Source organism: Physeter macrocephalus, chromosome 7 (assembly GCF_002837175.3).
Source record: "Physeter macrocephalus isolate SW-GA chromosome 7, ASM283717v5, whole genome shotgun sequence".
Taxonomy (NCBI): domain Eukaryota; kingdom Metazoa; phylum Chordata; class Mammalia; order Artiodactyla; family Physeteridae; genus Physeter; species Physeter macrocephalus.
The window spans coordinates 18226078-18246190 of NC_041220.1; the positions used below are offsets into that span (position 1 = coordinate 18226078).

Genomic DNA, 20113 nt, shown 5'->3' on the forward strand with positions numbered 1-20113 from the left:
CGCGTCCAGAGCCTGTGCTCCGCAACGGGAGAGGCCACAACAGTGAGAGTCCCTCGTACCGCAAAAAAAAAAAAAAAAAAAAAAAAAGTGTAAAAAGCAAAAGACATTACCAGATTTTAATAGAGGCTCCTTATTCATATTATGAAATACTGAAAAGAGAGTATAGGCTTTGAAGTGGGATTTACTTAGCTCTGAGCCGTAACCCTGCCATTCACAATTTTTATAGCTAACTTACAGCTTACTGTGGGTAACACAATGAAATAAGTGTTGCAAGCAATAATATACTTAGATCTTACTATGACCCTATCAGGTTATGCCTAATTTATTATCACTATTTAATATCTGAGGAAACAGATTTAGAGACTAGAAAAGCATTTCTCTGGATGCCAAAGCTTTTGCTTTTAAACTTTATTCAGGGATGATATTCAAAACATTTAACAAATCAAATGAATATAAACTAATAGATAAATAAATATATAAATCAAAATTTATTTTTAAAATTTCCTTCATTCTCAACTCAAGTATTATAAAACTATATATCAAGTGATAAAAGTTGTAGTGCAACTGTTCAGCAAATAATTCTAATATATTTCAAGTCATTTGTTAATTTTTATAAAATGTTAGTATAATTTTTTGTTATATTTTTTGAGACCAATTGTCACTAATCAAATGAGGCCCCTTTCTGAGCCATGCCTCAATATAAGAAAGTACATCAAATTCTTCCAGTGATTTTTCCACTAAATAGTCATTAGTTAATTTTTGGTCTCAATAACTAGAGGAAAGTTATTAACTTCACTACTGTTTCATGATGCTGACTCCTCATCAGTTTCTGCTAAACAGAAATTGCATTTCAAAAATAAAAGTTCTATCCCTTATAATAATGTCTGAGATCTCTACAGTCATATCTCTTTTGTTTTAAATCACAAAAATCATTTACTATATTGTCATATTTATTTTATTGTCATATTTATTTTAGTTAAGCCTAATTCTTCAACCCAAAGGGGAGTAACACAGAAAGACCCTTAAAAGAGTGGATTCTATTGATGGACTGCCTCGGTGTGAATTCTGACTGCCATTTAAAGGCTTTAAACTCAGTTCCCACATTTTTAAAGATGGACATTATTATAGTACTCAGATGAGTTAATATACATTTGAAATGGTCCCTGGCATAGAACAAGCACATTACAAGCATTAGCTCTTATTTTTATTAATAAAATTAATTTCATTAATATCTGTAACAGACAGGTATTTTGTGTTAACAGTTCACCTCATTAAATGAAGGTGAAATGTAACAGGACCTCAGGGGTGATTCCCCTAACACACATTCAACACCAAAAAGTTCAACACTAACAATCTTCCTTAAAGTCCTTTAGTGGGTAAGAAGGGGAGATTTATTTGCATTTCACTCCTAACCTGCCTAGGTTGCCCTCTGGAGTCTTAACTGTATTAAGAATCTTTTTGAGACTAATCACTTGAGAGAGTCTTAGGCTCTCTTTCATTCTCTGGAGGTCTCTGAGGCTATACAAATTAAAACTCAAGGTCACCTATTTTGGCAAATGTCCTCAGAGTGAGAGATGGCTTCAGTGCTCTACTTGCCACTCTGGGCCCCTCCTTAACTTAGCCTCTGTACTCCTCTCTTTCTAAATCTTGTAAGCATTTGTGAATATGTTTTGTTTCTATTTTATCTAGCATTTTGGTTGTTTGCAGAGAATGAGTCAGTACAGGCACCAGTATGTCATAATGCCATTCCAAATGCGTGCTCCTCATAAACTCAGGAGCATTATTTTTACTTTTATTTTAAAATAATATCTTCACATCATGAATAAAAATCAAGTCATATACAAGTGTCTAAAATAAATGGTAAAATTGTCCTCCTTGACCTCTCCCTGGTTCCAGTCCCAGAAATAATTCATTTTAATAGTAATTGGGTTTTTTCAGTTTGAGGTGTGTGGGGTTTTTTTGCATTTACCCTTACAAATTTAATATAAGGACTTATACTGTAATTTGTCAATTTTTGACAATATCTGTTAACTCCGCACTATGAAATGAGATCTCCCATATTTCACTGCCTCCTACCTTTCACCTCTTGATTTTATTAATGATATTAAGATTTCTAATATTTACATTGTTGTATTATAATTAAATCTTCTGCAATGTATATAGATTGATTTCAAATCAACAATATTAAAACAGCATTTAGAATATCATGATTATTCCCCACTGAACCAACTAGTGCAGCCAAACACATAGAGAAGTAAATAAAATTCTGTGGTCACAAAACCCGACTCTTGAAGAATGTCCCAAGCATGAACTAAAAATGCCTTCTTTATTAATTTGTTTCCACTTTTCTCTACTTCATCCAGAAATGCTGAGTTTCTATTCTTCTCTATGTTTATATGTTTATGTCACCTTTTTCTTATTTCCTTTTTTTTTTGCTAGAGCATCTTCACATATGAGGTTGTGAAGGTACTAAACTTTCCAAGCTCTTGCATGTCAGAAAATTATTTTATTGATTCATTTAATTGAAATTTTGGGTAGAGGCAGAATTCTTTATCCAAAATTATTTCCTCTTAGAAATTTTAGAAAATATTATCCTAACATTTCCTAGTTCTGAAATGTCTCTAATGCTGCTGAGAAAGTGTTGATATCAGTATGTTTCTCATCCCATTGTAGGTGACCCAGTTACATTTCTCTGTGGAAGCTTCAAGGGTATTTTCTTTATTTCTAGTCTTCTGAAAACACAAAAGAATGTGAGAAGAATACATGTCTTTGAAAATTTGTCCTCTATGGTATTTTGGTGAGCTCTTCTAATTGAAGACGTGTTTTATCCATTCAAGATAACTTACTGTTTTTTACATCAAATACTCCCAAGTACCATCCTAGCATTCTGCTCCTGGAATGCCTAATAATCAGATGTTTGGTTTGTGTCTAGCCTCCATTAATATTTTCAATCTCTTTGTCTTTTTATAGTCAACTAATGCTTATATCATAGTTTTAAAAAACGTTATTTCATTGGGACCTTGTAAAAAGAAGGGAGATGTATATATATGCTCTGTCTTTCATATGAAACCAGAAGTCTGGATTTTTAAATATTTTTATGTAAAACTTTTATGTAACATGTTGAAAATTAAACTATATGCCCTCCTTCAAGATTGCAGCATATCCATATATATAAAATGTAAATATATAGGAGGTAAATTTTCTAATATTTTTATTTGATGTGAAAATTATAAAATTAATTCCATTATTTTAAAAGTTTGAGATCAGTAATTTGAATTTTTCCCTAGATACATATCATACACCCACATGTTTGAAGGGTATTCTCATTTTCGGAAGGGATTCAAAAGCCAAAGAATTCTATGTGACTAAACTATTTCGCTTCTTGGGTAAGCTGAGACCAACCAATCCTTTTAAATGCAAGTGTTTCTTGAGGGGAAAAAAAGACAATGCTATCAAAAAATCTACAAACAATAAATGCTGGAGAGGGTGTGGAGAAAAGGGAACCTCCTACACTTTTGGTGGGAATGTAAACTGGTACAGCCACTATGGAGAACCGTATGGAGGTTCCTTAAACAACTAAACATAGAGCTACCATATGATCCAGGAATCCCACTACTGGGCATACATCCAGAGAAAACCATAATCCAAAAAGATACATGCACCCCAATGTTTACTGCAGCTCTATTCACAATAGCCAAGACATGGAAGCAACCTAAATGTCCATCAACAGAGGAATGGATAAAGAAGATGTGGTACATATATACAATGGAATATTACTCAGCCAATAAAAGAGTGAAATATGCCATTTGCAGCAACATGGATGGACCTAGAGATTATCATACTAAGTGAAGTCACACAGAGAAAGACAAATATCATATGATATTGCTTATATGTGGAATCTTAAAAAAGGCTACAAATGAACTTATCTACAAAGCAGAAATAGAGTTACAGATGTAAAAAATAAACTTATGGTTACCAGAGGGTATGCTGGGGGGGAGGGACAAATTAGAAGATTGGGATTGACACATATACACTACTATATATGAAATAGATAACTAATAAGAACCTACTGTATAGCACAGGGAACTCTACTCAATACTCTGTAATGACCTATATGGGAAAAGAATCTAAAAAAGAGTGGATATACCTATATGTATAACAGACTCACTTTGCTGTACACCTGAAACTAACACAACATTGTAAATCAACTATACCCCAATAAAAATTATAATAAATAAATAAATAATAAAAAGGAATTTCCAGATGCAGTGAGAGACAAAGATAAAAGAGGAAAATGTAAGTTAGGTAAAAACAATTGGTAGGCAACTCATCTTCCTCTAGAACAGATCTCTATCATCTTTTTTCACTACAAACATAAAGTGTAACGTATACATGTGCATTCCTAGGGGTACCTTCAGAAATTTGCATTGTTTTTTCCTAGTAGCTACTATATTACAAGAGAAATAACTACAAATCCATTCTAAATATTCCTAAGCTAAAAAGCGTTATATTAGTAATAAAGTACTTATGGCATACTTCACCATGGATCCAAAGGTGTGTATAACAATGATTCACTTGAGAAACACAACACAACCCTAAAATTCCTCAAGATTAATAAATAATCTACTAAAACAACACACTTATTTAACAATTATGAGACTCTCTTAAATGTCAAGACACTGCTAGATGATTCTAAACTGTCTTTTGAACTTATAGCTACAAAAAGTCTCCTAGAACCTGATGCTAATTTTGACTCCATCTCTCAGATTCAGTCAATTAATGTCTCAGAAAAAAACATAAGTCCCTTCCTTAATGACTCTCATCAAATTAATCAAATTCCTATGATTTCCTAGACATTCACAGCTGTATTAACTTAACTAGCACTGCATTTGTACTTCATTTACATGAGTTCTTTCTAATCTTGTACCATTTACTTCACCATTGAAAACACTGTAAATGAACTCTTGGCACTGTGTACCTAGTAGAATTTTAGTTCAGCAATTCTGCTTCTCGGTTGACTGGCTACATTTTACGACCTGGTTAATGATCCTGTTTTGGTCATTTGTTACTAATAATATCTTATAATAACAGTCCAATTTCTATAAAAATTTATGTTAACAATACCTGTACACATAAGTCTAACCTTTTATCTTTAAATTTCACTTTGATCTTTTAATAAGTTTAATCTGAATGAAATAGTTAAGTATACAGTTTTAAATTTCACATGCTTTAGTTATTTCAATTTATTCAATATTAGTTATTTATAAAAAATGGAAATTGACGTAGCAAAATTCTTATCAACACAATTTAAAATACAGATTAACAGGGATTAAAAAATGTCACTGAAAAGTCTTAAGTCTCAAGATAGATTCAAACTGAAAAGGGAAAATATTTGCACTTATGAGGAAACTGAGTTGAACCTAAAGTAAACAAACCTTCCACTTCATATACAACACAAGTTGAGTTTGTCTATATGGCCTAATGAATGCTCTCTGACCCTTAAGGAGATGTTCTACATAATATTTTTCTCACAGAGAAATGCCAGACTTCCGCTTAGCTTCAAGAATTTCATTGAACTTTAAAAATATGGAAGTAGCATACTAGCTGAAGATATTACAGCAGGCTACCAGGTACCTCTCTCAGGTCCTAATATAATGTTTATGTTATTCAGTCTCCTCCATGATTCCTAGATTACAAATACATCTGGTCATAGAAAAGCCTTCTTACCATATCTGATACTTTAGTAGTTCTTTCTGTTCTTGACGAGAAAGCAGCATATCGGTTAGTCAAGTTAGGTAGTTCATCAGAAATTCCATGGACCTGTGAATTTAAAAAAAAAATTTTGAAAGAAGAAGTATATCACTTATTTTATTTTTATCAATACAAGGGTCATGATTAATAAATTTGCAATAAGGTCATTAATATGGCTCTGTCACTAAATAGAGATATACATATATTTTAAAAAACTTTTAAATGGAATATAGTAAAAGACGTTAAATCAATGAGATATTAAAATGGGAAAAGGGTTGATTACATGAACATCTACGAAAGTAAGATGGATTTGCGTACATTATTTAAACATATTAGGGGCAAGTTATTAGCTATACTCTAATGTCAAATTCAGAACCAATTCTTGTCCTGATTCATAACTAGCAGGTTGTAATATCAAAAATATATAAGATATTTGGTCAATTATACAGTATTATTTGTTAATAATTAATTATTAATACATGAAATTGAAATATATTAACAATAACTATTTAAATTGATTATGTGGCAATCCTGGATTAATAAATTTTCTAAGCAAAATGATCCACACTCTCTTAAACATAATTCCTTATATGCAGTGAAGATGCAAATTAATAGGCTAGAGGAAGCTGATAATCTAAAAATTTAATTAGCAATTAGTTAATCCTTGTGATATTATACTCCTTCTGATTTATTATACAATTTAGCCATTTGTATTCATTTAATAATTTAAACCATATAACCAGCAGTAACATTCTTTGTATATACAAAAAGGATGAGGATTTATTTTCCCATTTTTATACACTTCACTGTTTTTATTTCAGAATTTGATATTCATATTTAATACTCCAGGATTTAACACCTAGAAGAATAGCTAGGTATTTCTTTCTTTGTTCTTTTTTTTCAGGAACTTTGATCTACTAAAAAATTCATCTCTCACATACTGTATCTTTGAAACTATATGCTTCACTACCCTAAATGCTGAAGTTGGTGCTTCTCCTCTTTTCCTCATGTTTTATTGCTACATAGCCACTCAAAAGAAAATAGGTAGATTCTATCACTTTCACAAGCAGAAAAATCACAGTTTCACATCCTGTAGAAGTGTGAAATCCTTCAAATATAGAGCATCTGAGCCATCATTATTACTTCATGTGATTTTTAAATTTACTGAAGCTGAAAAATAATTTACTTTCATAATAATTTTATTATTATCATGTATGTGGTATTAGAAATTATGAAATAAGTTCAAAAGCGTTTTGCAATTTTTACTGTTTAGGAGTAGAAATTAACAAGCTTAAGAAATGACTTTGGCTTTAGAGGGAATGAGCAGTTTGCATAAGACCACATTTTAACCAAATAAATCCATATAAAATATAACAAAATAAAATCCAGATTTTTTTCTGTTATAAATATGATTTATTTGTTATAAATCCAGATAAAATAGAACAAAATTCTATTTTTAAAGTCTTCATAGGGCTATGAATGCTTCCAACTCTATGAACTGCCAGTACAGACAAGGGGGGCTAAGATTCTGAAGAGGATAGAACCTCTGAAAGTTTAGCAATCAATCTGCAGATGCTTTTTTCCTGGGACATTTTCTGATAAACAGGCAACAGAGAAAGAATCTGGGTTTAGACCTGGCAGAGGGTTGCCATTAAGGAGCTGGAAAATAAGCTTGTTGTGGTCTTGTTGGGCCACATAACAAAATTGCAGATTTGAGGAGCCTCAAAATACATGGTCTGTTTCCCTATCAAGATGTTTGCAAAGGGGTGAGGAGCAAGGTGACACTAAAACTCTAAGTTAAAACTCTGAAACACAGAGTCATTAAAGATTACAGTTCAGAACACGGGGGTGGGGATGGTTAAACATGTCAGGCTCACAGTTTAAATCCCCAGAGAACAATACTCTATAAAAATGAACAAAAAAGAGGTAAACTAAGCCGTAGAAAAACTGTAATAGCCACAGCCATGATTAAATTAAGGTGATCTCCTTTGACTTCTACCTGCTTTGCAGAAAAAAGTATGAAATCTCTCTAGCAGAAGATAACACCATTAAAGTCTCTGTATTATATACAATATCTAGCACTCTATTAAAAATTATGGGACATGCCAAAAGACAGACATGCATGATCAAATATGAAGAGAAAAAAATCACAGAAAATAACAGACCCATAGGTGATCCAGATATTGGAGTTAGCAGACAGAACTTTAAAATAACTATGATTAATTTGTTCAAGAAAACATAGGGTGAGCAGGCTGCTCAGATCTACAATGCCGTGAAAGAAACTAGGTTTATTCTATCTTGTTTCTTTCCTACTCCCTCTCCGTACCCTTGGTATTGTCCTCATCAACATGGTCAGCTTTGACACTATGGCCATATCAATCATTGCTCTAGCCTGTAAGAAGGGCAAAAGAAAAAGTGAAGGGAAATAAACTTTATTTTTAAAATAGTGTGAGCAGAATGTTGCACATATCACTTCTACTCATCTTTGAATAGCCAAAAGATAGTCAAATTGCCACATGCAGCTTCAAAGACTTTTGGGAAATGTAACCTCTGGCTGGGAGTTTAGGCCCACTAAAACTGTGAGTGGACTGTTGGTTTTATATTACTCAAAAAATATAAATGAGAAGAAAAATTAACAGTTTTTTTCCTATATTTGTTGCAACTGAAATAGTTTTCAAGAAAGAATTGATCAGGACAGTTATATGACTCTGAGATTTTTAACAAGATAAGCAAAAGTATTTTGACTGTGAAATTCATAATGAAATATGGAAATGTAAATTTACGACAACTATTTTAAAAGACGGGATGAATAAGCATGTCCCAACATTGGGAGGAAGAACCAAATATTAATATAGTAAATTTTTTTGTCATATATTTAAATGTTAAACTGACCATGTGTTCTTGCAATAAATACAAACTGATAGTGATTTTTCCCTTTCCACATACCACTGATTAATGTGGGCAATATTTTATTTAGGATTTTGTATCTATGTTTGTAAAAGAGACGGAACAGGATTTTTTTCCATTTACTCAAATATATTTGTCAGATTTGGGAATTAGAATTTTGCTAGCATCATAAACTGAGTTGGGAAATATTCCTGCTCAAATATTCAAAGGAAATATTCAAACAATTCCTTTAAGATTCAAAAATTCTTCCTTAATTGGTGGGTAGAATTCTTAAAGCAAGTCATCTAATCCTAGATTTTCTATGTGAGAAGGCTAACTATAGATATTGTACAATTAGTTTTTTCTGTTTTTCTGTTCTATTACATCAAATGTTCAAAATAAATGTCATACATTTATATTATTTTGTGTTGATAATATCTGTATGACATGTACTGTCGACCCTTTTTTTATTCTTGATATTAGAAGTCTGTGCCTTCTTTTATTGTTCCTTGATCAGTTATGCAAAGGAGTTATAAAATGTACTAGAAATTTCCAAGAACCACTTTTTAGCTTTTTTGATTTTCTATATTTTATATTGTTTTCTCTTACTAATTTTTGCTCATGTATAACTTATGTCCTACTCTCTCTGCAGAAAAATATATAGATAATCAATTTTTAACTTTAAAAAAAAAGAAAACATAGGGGGAAAATATTTGGGAAAAAAATGCTTTAAATCATGGAGACTTCCTCCTGAGAAGTGAAATCATAAGAAATAATGAAATAGCCACTCTAGAACTGAAAAACAGAATATCTGAAAATAAGAACTCAATAGAATGATTTAATAGCATTTGAAACAGTTGAAAAAAAAATTTTGTGAATTGAAAGATAGCTCTGTAGAAAATACCTAACTGAAGCACAAAGAGAAAAAGGAGGCATAATACAGAGGGCTTATAAGACATGCTGGGGGTATGAGGCATAGGTGTAACATACTTACTTATTAGCATCCCAGAAAGACAAGCAGGAAAGAATGTAACAGAAGAAATATATGAACATATAATAGTCAAGAATTGTTTAAAATTGATGAAAGACATCAATCCAGAGATTCAAAGGCTCTACAAACCTCAAGCAAGTAAACATACCATATCACCCAGCAATCTTACTCCTGGGCATATACCCAGAGAAAACCATAATTTGAAAATATACATGCACCCCAATGTTCATTGCAGCACTATTTACAATGGCCAGGACATGGAAGCAACCTAAATGTCCATCAACAGAGGAATGGATAAAGAAGGTGTGGTACATATATACAATGGAATATTACTCAGCCACGAAAAGGAACAAAATTGTGCCATTTGCAGGGACATGGATGCACCTAGAGACTGTCATACGGAGCGAAGTAAGTCAGAAAGAGAAAAATAAATATTGTATAATATCGCTTATATGTGGAATCTAGAAAAATGGTACACATGAACTTATTTGCAAAGCAGAAATAGAGACAGAGAACAAACATATGGACACCAAGCGGGGAAAGTGGGGGTGGGGTGAATTAGGAGATTGGGATTGACACATATACACTACTATGTATAAAATAGATAACCGAGAACATACTGTATAGCACAGGGAACTTTACTCAGTGCTCTATGATGACCTAAATGGGAAGGAAGTTGAAAAAAGAGGGGATATATGTATACGTATAGCTGATTCACTTTGCTGTAAAGCAGAAACTAACGCAACATTGTAAAGCAATGTTGAATGAATAAAAATTAATTAAAAAAAGAAAACCACACTCTTGACACATAAAATACAAAGACCAAATAATAATAATAATAATTGCTTTCAAAAGAGAAACAATAAGTATGACAACTTACTTCTCAATAGAAATCACATAAGGCCTAAAGCAATGGAATAACATGCTTAAAGTGCTGAAACAAAATAACTACCAACATAGAAATCTTTGTCCCCCAAATAAAAAATGACATAGGGAGTTTCTCAGGCAGAGGAAAAATGATTCCAAATGGAAATGCAGAAAGAAATGAAGCACAACAGAAAGGTTAAATGTGTGAAGAAATATTGACTATATGAAACAATAATATTCAAAGAGTTTAAATATAAGGAAACTTAAAATATATGACAATAATTAAACAAAAATAGGAGATAGCAAAACAGAGCTAAAATGTTCTAAGTTAGCATTATTGGGAAAGTGGTAAAAGTAATCCTTTTAATTGGACTGCAAAAAGTAAAGGATGTATATTATAATTTTTATGGTAACTATTAAAAGAATAGTAAAACAATGCATAAGGAAAATGTAATAGAGGTAGATGAAATGGAAAAATATAAAATATTTGATTAATTCAAAAAAGAAGGTGAGGTAAGAAAAAATGCTAAAACAAGTGGTCTCATAGAATATATGAAAAATATGGTTCATATATGCACAAATATATCAGTAATCACATTAACTATAAATGGATTAACACTACTGTTAAACACAAAGTTTATCAGACTGGATTTTTAAAACTCATATGTTTTTAGGGTGTATCTTTCACTCTTGATTATAGTTTCTCAAATTTTATATAAACTACTAGTGTCTGAGTTATACCTATGAGTAGTTTTTAATTGTCAATAATAATAACAAGACTTACTGAGTCCTTACCATGTGCCAGAAGCTATTTAAATTATTTTACATGTACTAATTCATTCAGTATTCATAATATGTTTTGAGGTATGTTCTATTATGATCTCTATATTACTAAGGTATAAAGAGTTCAAATAAATTTCACAAGGTCAGTGACAAAGCAAGAAAATGTTCTCACAAACTCTGCCACCAGAGATCATGCTCATAATCACTGTGCTATACTGTCTCAATATCTGCAATAGAGAATAAAGACTATTTATAATGAGGGCTTTTTAAAATTTTTTCTTGAAACATAATTTTAATAATTTGTTTTATCTAAATATAATGTTACTCAGAATAATGAACTCCTAGTACATTTCAAAAATATACAAGTATTCTAAAGACTACTAACATTCATTATGCATTTTAAATATACTTATATCAACACTTAAACATGGTTAAGATGGTAAATTTTAACGTGTTTTCTACCACATGACAGATGGACAGATAGATATCACACTATAAAAGTTAAAGAAAAAGCATATGTCAAAGGTTAATGACAGAAAAAGAATACTCAAAATTAAATCTAGCAATTTAGAAAATCTAGCAATCTAGAAAAATGAAGATGTTTTAGAGTGTGTATGGACATGTTAAACTTGTTCTTACGTTTGCATCTCAATAATAAACTGATAAATTTAACCTGCCACAGTTTCTCTGATGCTGGCAAAAGACATGAGATTTCTGAGACAGAAACAAAGGACCTTACTCCTCATACAATAATACAGAGCATGAGCATCAGCATGCTTGCTTCTGTCCTCCTTGCCCTCAATCCTAATGAAGGCAAGGCAGATGGAGCAAAATTGATACTTGTACAAAGCAATGGGCTTTGTTTCAGAAGAAAACCTGTGAGCTTAGGGAACCTGAATCTTTCATAATCAGCAGTAAGCATGCCTGCCCTCTGCTTGAGAGGAAGACACTATCTCTATCTTCCAAAGCTATGTGCTATACAATCATCCTTGAAAAGACAGTCATAAACAAAGATGGGCAGAAATACAAAACAACCCCAGAGAATTCTCTCTTAATAAGGAAGAAGAATAAAAACAGATTTTAACATAGAAAACAAACTTCTTTAGGAATGTTTACCTAGGAAACAAATCTCTGAAAAAAATAAGTTTCAATAAAAATTAGAAACCTGAAAAAAATTAATGTCCAAAAATATAAAAATTAATACCATAAATAAAAAGTTGACATATAATGAAACATAAAAGAGTTAATGTGTCAGTAATTCAGGAAATCAAATGTCAAATTAGTTACAAAACAATTCCTACCTTAAAATTGTTAATCATAATTTTTTCTAGTTTCTTTTCTTTTCATTGTTGTTGCCATTTGTTCTCTTCTTAAAATTGTACTGTGTACCTTAAAACAATACTAAACCAAAATACAGTAATTAATTCCACTAAACTGAAATCTGAGGATATGCAAAATACAGTGACATCAAAGAGGCAGGGACAGTGGGGTGGAAGCAGGGAGAAAATGTGATTAATGAAAGATTTCCAAGGAGGGTGACATATGAACAATATATGGAGAATGAATAGGGCCTAGAACATACCACAAAAGATACCCTACATCCAAAGACAAAGAAGAAGCCACAATGAGATGGTAGGAGGGATGCAATCACAATAAAATAAAATCCCATACTCGCTGGGTTGACAACTCACGAAATGGAAAACAATTATACCACAGAAGTTCTCCCACGAGAGTGAAAGTCCTGAGCCCCATGTCAGGCTCCCCAGCCTGGGGGTCCAGCAATGGGAAGAGGAGTCCCCAGAGAATCTGGCTTGGAAGGCAAACGGGATTTGACTGTGGGACTTCCACAGGACTGGGGGAAACAGAAACTCCACTCTTGGAGAGCGCACAAAAAGTCCTGTGTTCAACAGGACCCAGGGGAAAAAAGCAGTGACCCCCTGAGACTGGGCCAGACCTACCTGCTAGTATTGGAGGGTCTCCTGCAGAGGTGGGCGGGGGTGGGGGCTGTGGCTCACTGCAGGGACAAAGACACTGGCAGCAGCAGTTCTGGGAAGTACTCTGGTGTGAGCACTCCTAGAGGGCACAATCAGCCCCACCAAATGGTCTGTAGGCTCAAGTGCTGAGTTGCCTCAGGCCAAACAACCAAAAGAGAGGGAACACAGCCCCACCCATCAGACAAGCAGATTAAATTTTTACTGAGCATGGCCCAGCCCACCAGAGGGACAAGATCCAGATCTACCCAAAACCAGTCCCTCCCATCAGGAAGCTTGCACAAGCCTCTTAGATAGCCTCATACACCAGAGGGCAGACAGCGGAAGCAAGAAGACTACAATCATGCAGCCTACGGAATGTAAACCACAATGACAGAAAGTTAGACAAAATGAAATGGCAGAGGAATATGTCCCAGATGAAATAACAAGATAAAACCCAAGAAAAACAAGTAAGTTAATTAGAGATAGGCAATCTTCCAGAAAAAAGAATTCAGAATAATGATAGTGAAGATGATCCAGGATCTTGGAAAAAGAATGGAGGCAAGGATCAAGAAGATGCAAGAAATGTTTAACAAAGACCTAGAAGAACTAAAGAACAAACAAATAGAGATGAACAATACAATAAATGAAATGAAAAATACACTACAAGGAATAAATAGCAGAATAACTGAGGCAGAAGAGCGGACAAGTGACCTGGAAGATAAAGAGGTGGAAATCACTGTCACAGAACAGAATAAAGAAAAAAGTATGAAAAGAAATGAAAACAGTCTAAGAGACCTCTGGGACAACATTAAATGTACCAACATTAGCATTATAAGGGTCCCAGAAGGAGAAGAGAGAAAGGACCTGAGAAAATATTTGAAGAGATAATAGCTGAAAAACTTCCCTAACATTGGAAAGGAAATAGTGACCCAAGTACAGGAAGTGCAGAGAGTCCCAGGCAGGATAAACCCAAGGAGGAACATGCTGAGACACACAGTAATCAAATTAACAAAAGTTAAAGACAAAGAGAAAATATTAAAAGCAACAAGGGAAAAATGACGAATAACATACAAGGGAACTCCCATAAGATTTCAGCTAATTTCTCATCAGAAACTCTGCAGGTCAGAAGAGAGTGTCATGATATATTTAAAGTGATGAAAGGGAAGAACCTACAACAAAGAATACTCTACCAAGCAAAGCTCTCATTCAACTTTGATGGCGATATCAAGAGCTTTACAGACAAGCAAAAGTTAGAATTCAGAACCACCAGACCAGCTTTGCAACAAATACTAAAGGAACTCCTCTAGGTGGGAAAGAGACCAGCAGCTTAAAACAAACTTGTGTATATATAGACTGCTATACCAAAACAACATGGGAACAGCAAACCCAAAAACTATAATAGACACACACACACGAAAAGAAAAAGGAACCCTAACACAGCACTAAAGATGGCCATCAAACCACAAGAAAAGAGAACAAAAGAAGAAGGGAAGAAAGAAGACCTACAAAAACAAACCCAAAATAATTAAGAAATTTGCAGTAGGAACATACATATCAATAATTATCTTAAATGTAAATGGATTAAATCCTTCAACTAAAAGACAAAGATGGGCTGAATGGATAAAAAAAAAAGACCCATATATATGCTGTCTACAAGAGACCCAGTTCAGACCTAAGGACACATACATACTGAAAGTGAGGGGATGGAAGAGATATTCTGGTATTCCATACAAATGGAAATCAAAAGAAAGCTGAAGTAGCATGTGATAAGAGACAAAGAAGGGCATTACATAATGATCAAGGGAACAATCCAAGAAGATATAAAAATTGTAAATATATATGCACCCAAAATAGGAGCATCTCAATATACAAGGCAAATACTAACAGCCATAAAAGGAGAAATCAACAGTAACACAATAACAGTGGGGGATTTTAACACCCCACTTTCATCAATGGACAGATCATACAGACAGAAAATCAATAAGGAAACACATGCCTTAAATAACACATTAGACCAGATGGACTTAATTGATATTTATAGAGCACTGCTTCCAAAAACAGCAGAATACACATGCTTCTCATGTGAACATGGAACATTCTCCAGGACTGACCACATGCTGGGCCACGAAGGCAGCCTCAGTAAACTTAAGAAAATTGAAATCATATCAAGCATCTTTTCTGACCACAACACTATGAGATTAGAATTAACTACGAGAAAAAAACTGTAAGTAAAATGAACATGTGGAGGCTAAACAATATGATACTAAATAACAAATGGATCACTGAAGAAATCAAAGAGAAAATTAAAACTACCTAGAGACAAATGAAAATGAAAACACAATGATCCAAAACCTATGGGATGCAGCAAAAGCAGTTTTTTTTTGTTTTTTTTTTTTTGTGGTATGCGGGCCTCCCTCTGTTGTGGCCTCTCCCGTTGCGGAGCACAGGCTCCGGACGCGCAGGCTCAGCGGCCATGGCTCATGGGCCGACGCACAACCACTGCACCACCAGGGAAGCCCCAAAAGCAGTTTTAAGAGGGAAATTTATAGCAATGCAATCTTACCTCAGGAAACAAGAAAAATCTCAAATAACCTAACCTTATACCTAAAGCAGCTAGAGAAATAAGAAGAAACAAAACCTAAAGTTAGTAGAACAAAAGAAATCATAAAGATGAGAGAAGAAATGAATGAAATAGAGACAAAGAAAGCAATAACAAATATCAATAAAACTAAAAGCTGGTTCTTTGAGAAGATAAACAAAATTGATAAACCATTAGCCAGACTCAACAAGAAAAAAGGGAGAAGACTCAAATCAACAAAATTAGAAAAGAAAAGGGAGAAGTAACAACTGACACCAGAGAAATACAAAGGCTCATAAGAGACTACGACAAGTAACCATATGCCAATAGAATGGACAACCTGGAAGAAATGGACAAATTCTTAGGAAGGTACAATCTCCCAAGGCTGAACCAGGAGGAAATAGAAAATATGAACAGACCAACCACAAGCACTGGAATTGAAACTGTGATTTAAAAACTCCAAACCAATAAAAGTCCAGGACCAGATGGCTTCACAGGTGCATTCTATCAAACATTTAGAGAAGAGCTAACACCTATCCTCAAACTCTTCCAAAATATAGCAGAGGGAGGAACACTCCCAAACTCATTCTATGAGGCCACAATCACTGTGATACAAAAACCAAAGATACCACAGAAAAAGAAAATTATAGGCCAATATCACTGATGAACATAGATGCAAAAATTCTCAACAAAATACTAGCAATCCAAATCCAACAATACATTAAAAGGGTCATACACCATGATCAAGTGGCATTTATTCCACGGGTGCAAGGATTTTTCAATATCCTCAAATCAATCAGTGTGATACAGCACATCAACAAATTGAAGAATAAAAGCCATGGCAATCAGAGAAGAAAAAGAAATAAAAGGAATCCAAATTGGAAAAGAAGTTAAACTGTCACTGTTTGCAGATGACATGATACTATACATAGAAAATCCTAAAGACGCTACCAGAAAACTACTAGAGCTCATCAGTGAATTTGGTAAAGTTGTGGGTTACAAAAGTAATACACAGAAATCTGTTGTAGTTCTATACACTAACAACAAAAGATCAGAAAGGGAAATTCAAACCACAATCCCATTTGCCATCCCATCAAAAGGAAAAAAAACATAGGAAAAAACCTACCTAAGGAGGCGAAAGACCTGTCCTCCAAAACCTATAAGATGCTGATGACAGAAATTGAAGATGACACAAACTGATACAATGATATACCATGTTCTTGGACTGGAAGAATCAATATTGTCAAAATGACTATACAACCCATGCCAATCTACAGATTCAGTGCAATCCCTATCAAACTACCAATGTCATTCTTCACTGAACTAGAACAAAAAAATCTTAAAATTTGTATGGAGACACAAAAGACCCCAAATAGACAAAGCAATCTTGAGAAAGAAAAATGGAGCTGGAAGAATCAGGCTCCCTGATTTTAGACTATATTACAAAGATATAGTCATCAAAACAGTACAGTACTGGCACAAAAATAGAAATATAGATCAATGGAACAGGATAGAAAGCCCAGAAATAAACCCACACACCTATGGTCAATTAATCTATGACAAAGGAGTCAAGACTATACAATGGTGGAAAAACAATCTCTTCAATAAATGGTGCTGGGAAAACTGGACAGCTACATGTAAAAAAATGAAATTAGAACATTCTTTAACACCATACACAAAAATAAGCTCAGAATGGAGTAAAGACCTAAATGTGAGACCGGACACTATAAAACTCTTAGAGGAAAACACAGGCAAAACACTCTCTGACATAAACTGCAGCAATATCTTTTTCAATCCATCTCCCAGAGTAATGGAAATAAAAACAAAAATTAAAAAATGGGACCTAATAAAACTCAAAAGCTTTTGCACAGCAAAGGAAACCATAAACAAAATGAAAAGACAACCCACAGAATGGGAGAAAATATTTGCCTGTGATGTGACTGACAAGGGATTAGTCTCCAAAATTTACAAACAGCTCATGAGGCTTAACATCATGAGAACAAATGACCCAATCAAAAAATGGGCAGGGCTTCCCTGGTGGCGCAGTGGTTGCGCGTCCGCCTGCCGATGCAGGGGAACCGGGTTCGCGCCCCGGTCTGGGAGGATCCCACATGCCGCGGAGCGGCTGGGCCTGTGAGCCATGGCCGCTGAGCCTGCGCGTCCGGAGCCTGTGCTCCGCAACGGGAGAGGCCACAACAGAGGGAGGCCCGCATACCACAAAAAAAAAAAAAAAAAAAAAAAAAATGGGCAGAAGACCTAAATAGACATTTCTCCAAAGAAGACATACAGATGGCCAAGAGGCACATGAAATGATGTTCAACATTGTTAATTATTAGAGAAATGCAAATCAAAACTACAATGAGATATCACCTTACACCAGTCAGAATGGCTATCATCAAAAAATCCACCAACAATAAATTCTGGAGAGGGTGTGGAGAGAAGGGAACCCTACTACACTGTTGATGGGAATGTAAATTGGTACAGCCACTATGGAGAACAATATGGAGGTTCCTTAAACAACTAAACATAGAACTACCATATGATCCTGCAACCCCACTCCTGGGGAAGCAATGTACATACTGCTTTATTTAAAATGGATAACCAGCAAGATCCTACTGTACAGCACAGGGAACTCTACTCAATACTGTGTAACAACCTAAGTGGAAAAAGAATTTGAAAAAGAATAGATACATGTATATGTATAACTGAATCACTTTGCTGTACACCTGAAACTAACACAATATTGTTAAGCAATTATATTCCAATATAAAATTAAAAATTTTTTTAAAGAATGAATAGGAAATTTCTAGGAGAACTAGACATATATCTGCCCCATATCATGAGAGAGATTTTAGCAAATCTTTGAGGATGACAATTTGTTAATGGAGGCTGAAAGGGCAGTGAAGAAATTTTTGGAGACAGAAAAGGGGGCTCCATATTAATTAATAATGTAATGTTTTAAAAAATGTTACACACAGTGCTTAATTTGACTCAGCACAGGAGACCTGATTTGGCCCTGGCATGGACAAGATTGACAGACTGATAGATGTTCCTCAATTCTATGGGGGGTGGTCACAGCCATTCTTAGTTGGTAAAGCAATTTGTTATTAATTCTAATAACACACAAGACTCTGGCATGTTACTTAGTTATGCAACCCCCAAGAAGTGGGCATCTTCCAACTTCTTAGAGGGACAAGTGGTGTTCAGCCACCCAAGATTTAAGCAAATAACAGGTCTCTGATGCCCTTAAATATCCTGGTTTGCATGCATACTACACTAACTGCCTCAGCATGGGCCTACCCTGAAACTGCATGTACAGGTAACCCTTTGAACCTCATTCATGACGGAAATCTGAGGGATTGAAATTATTCCTGAAGAACAAGCAATTCCCAGTAAGGGCCCAAAGTTTGCATTGATTGGTTTAATGAGGCCCTCAAATCAGACCCTGGGTTGGTCTATACCTTGGCGAGAGCTGAGAAGGGAGTCCAACTAGGCTCTTTAGAGGAAGTAAAAGCTGTAACAAGGTTTCTATAGATGAACCTGCAGAAGCATCATTAATGAACCTTATCACCTAAAGGGACAAAGGAATGCTGAGTCTTCTGTCCTCCCAATGCATGAGAATAATTGCACAATGACATGATATATCATGTTATATTTAAGGAACTTTAAGTGAAGGTAAAGGTAAGGGAGTGAGAAGCAAAAATTAAGGGAAATTATGGCAGCAGTGAGAAATGGGGCTAGAGAGCTAGACAGACACCATAAAGGGTATTGCATTTATTTTAAAAATAATTGTTGCCAGTCAAGTTTTTATTAACAAAGCAGTTAGCATGTGTTCATTAATTTTGTGTTATCTTAAAGGCATTTTTGAGCTTGGAGTGAAGGGAAATTATGGCAATGGTAAGATAGGAGTTTAGAAAACTAGGTAGACAACAGATTATGAAAAGGACATTGTTCTTAGACTTAAATTTCTTCCTATACCTGATAGAAGGCACAGAATTTTAGGCAAAAGGAGCTTATTAAAAGGCAGTACCATGACATGACGTGTTTTAGAGAGATATTACTTCCAATCATATAGCTGAATTTGCATTATTTTTTCTCAGCTTGATGATAGTTTTAATTCATGTGTGTAGTGAAAACATTTTACATATACTCTTAGCAAATTTCAAGTATACAATGCAGTATTATTAACTATAGTCCCCATGTTACACATTAGATCTCCAGAATTTATTCATACTGCGTTGAAAGTTTGTATCCTTTGGCCAACATCTCCCCCTTTCCTTCACC

General features: G+C 34.2%; 1 protein-coding gene across 1 annotated transcript in view; it reads right to left on the minus strand.

The window, feature by feature from the left end:
- The window catches only part of STPG2 (sperm tail PG-rich repeat containing 2), a 628041-nt gene that overhangs the window by 465491 nt on the left and 142437 nt on the right, over positions 1-20113 (minus strand). Inside the window, exons 8-9 of the mRNA XM_024126581.2 lie at positions 8065-8078; positions 5728-5820 (exon numbers count right to left, since the gene is read on the minus strand). Coding sequence (XP_023982349.2) covers positions 5728-5820; positions 8065-8078 — 107 coding nt within the window. The remainder of the gene's footprint in view (positions 1-5727; positions 5821-8064; positions 8079-20113) is intronic.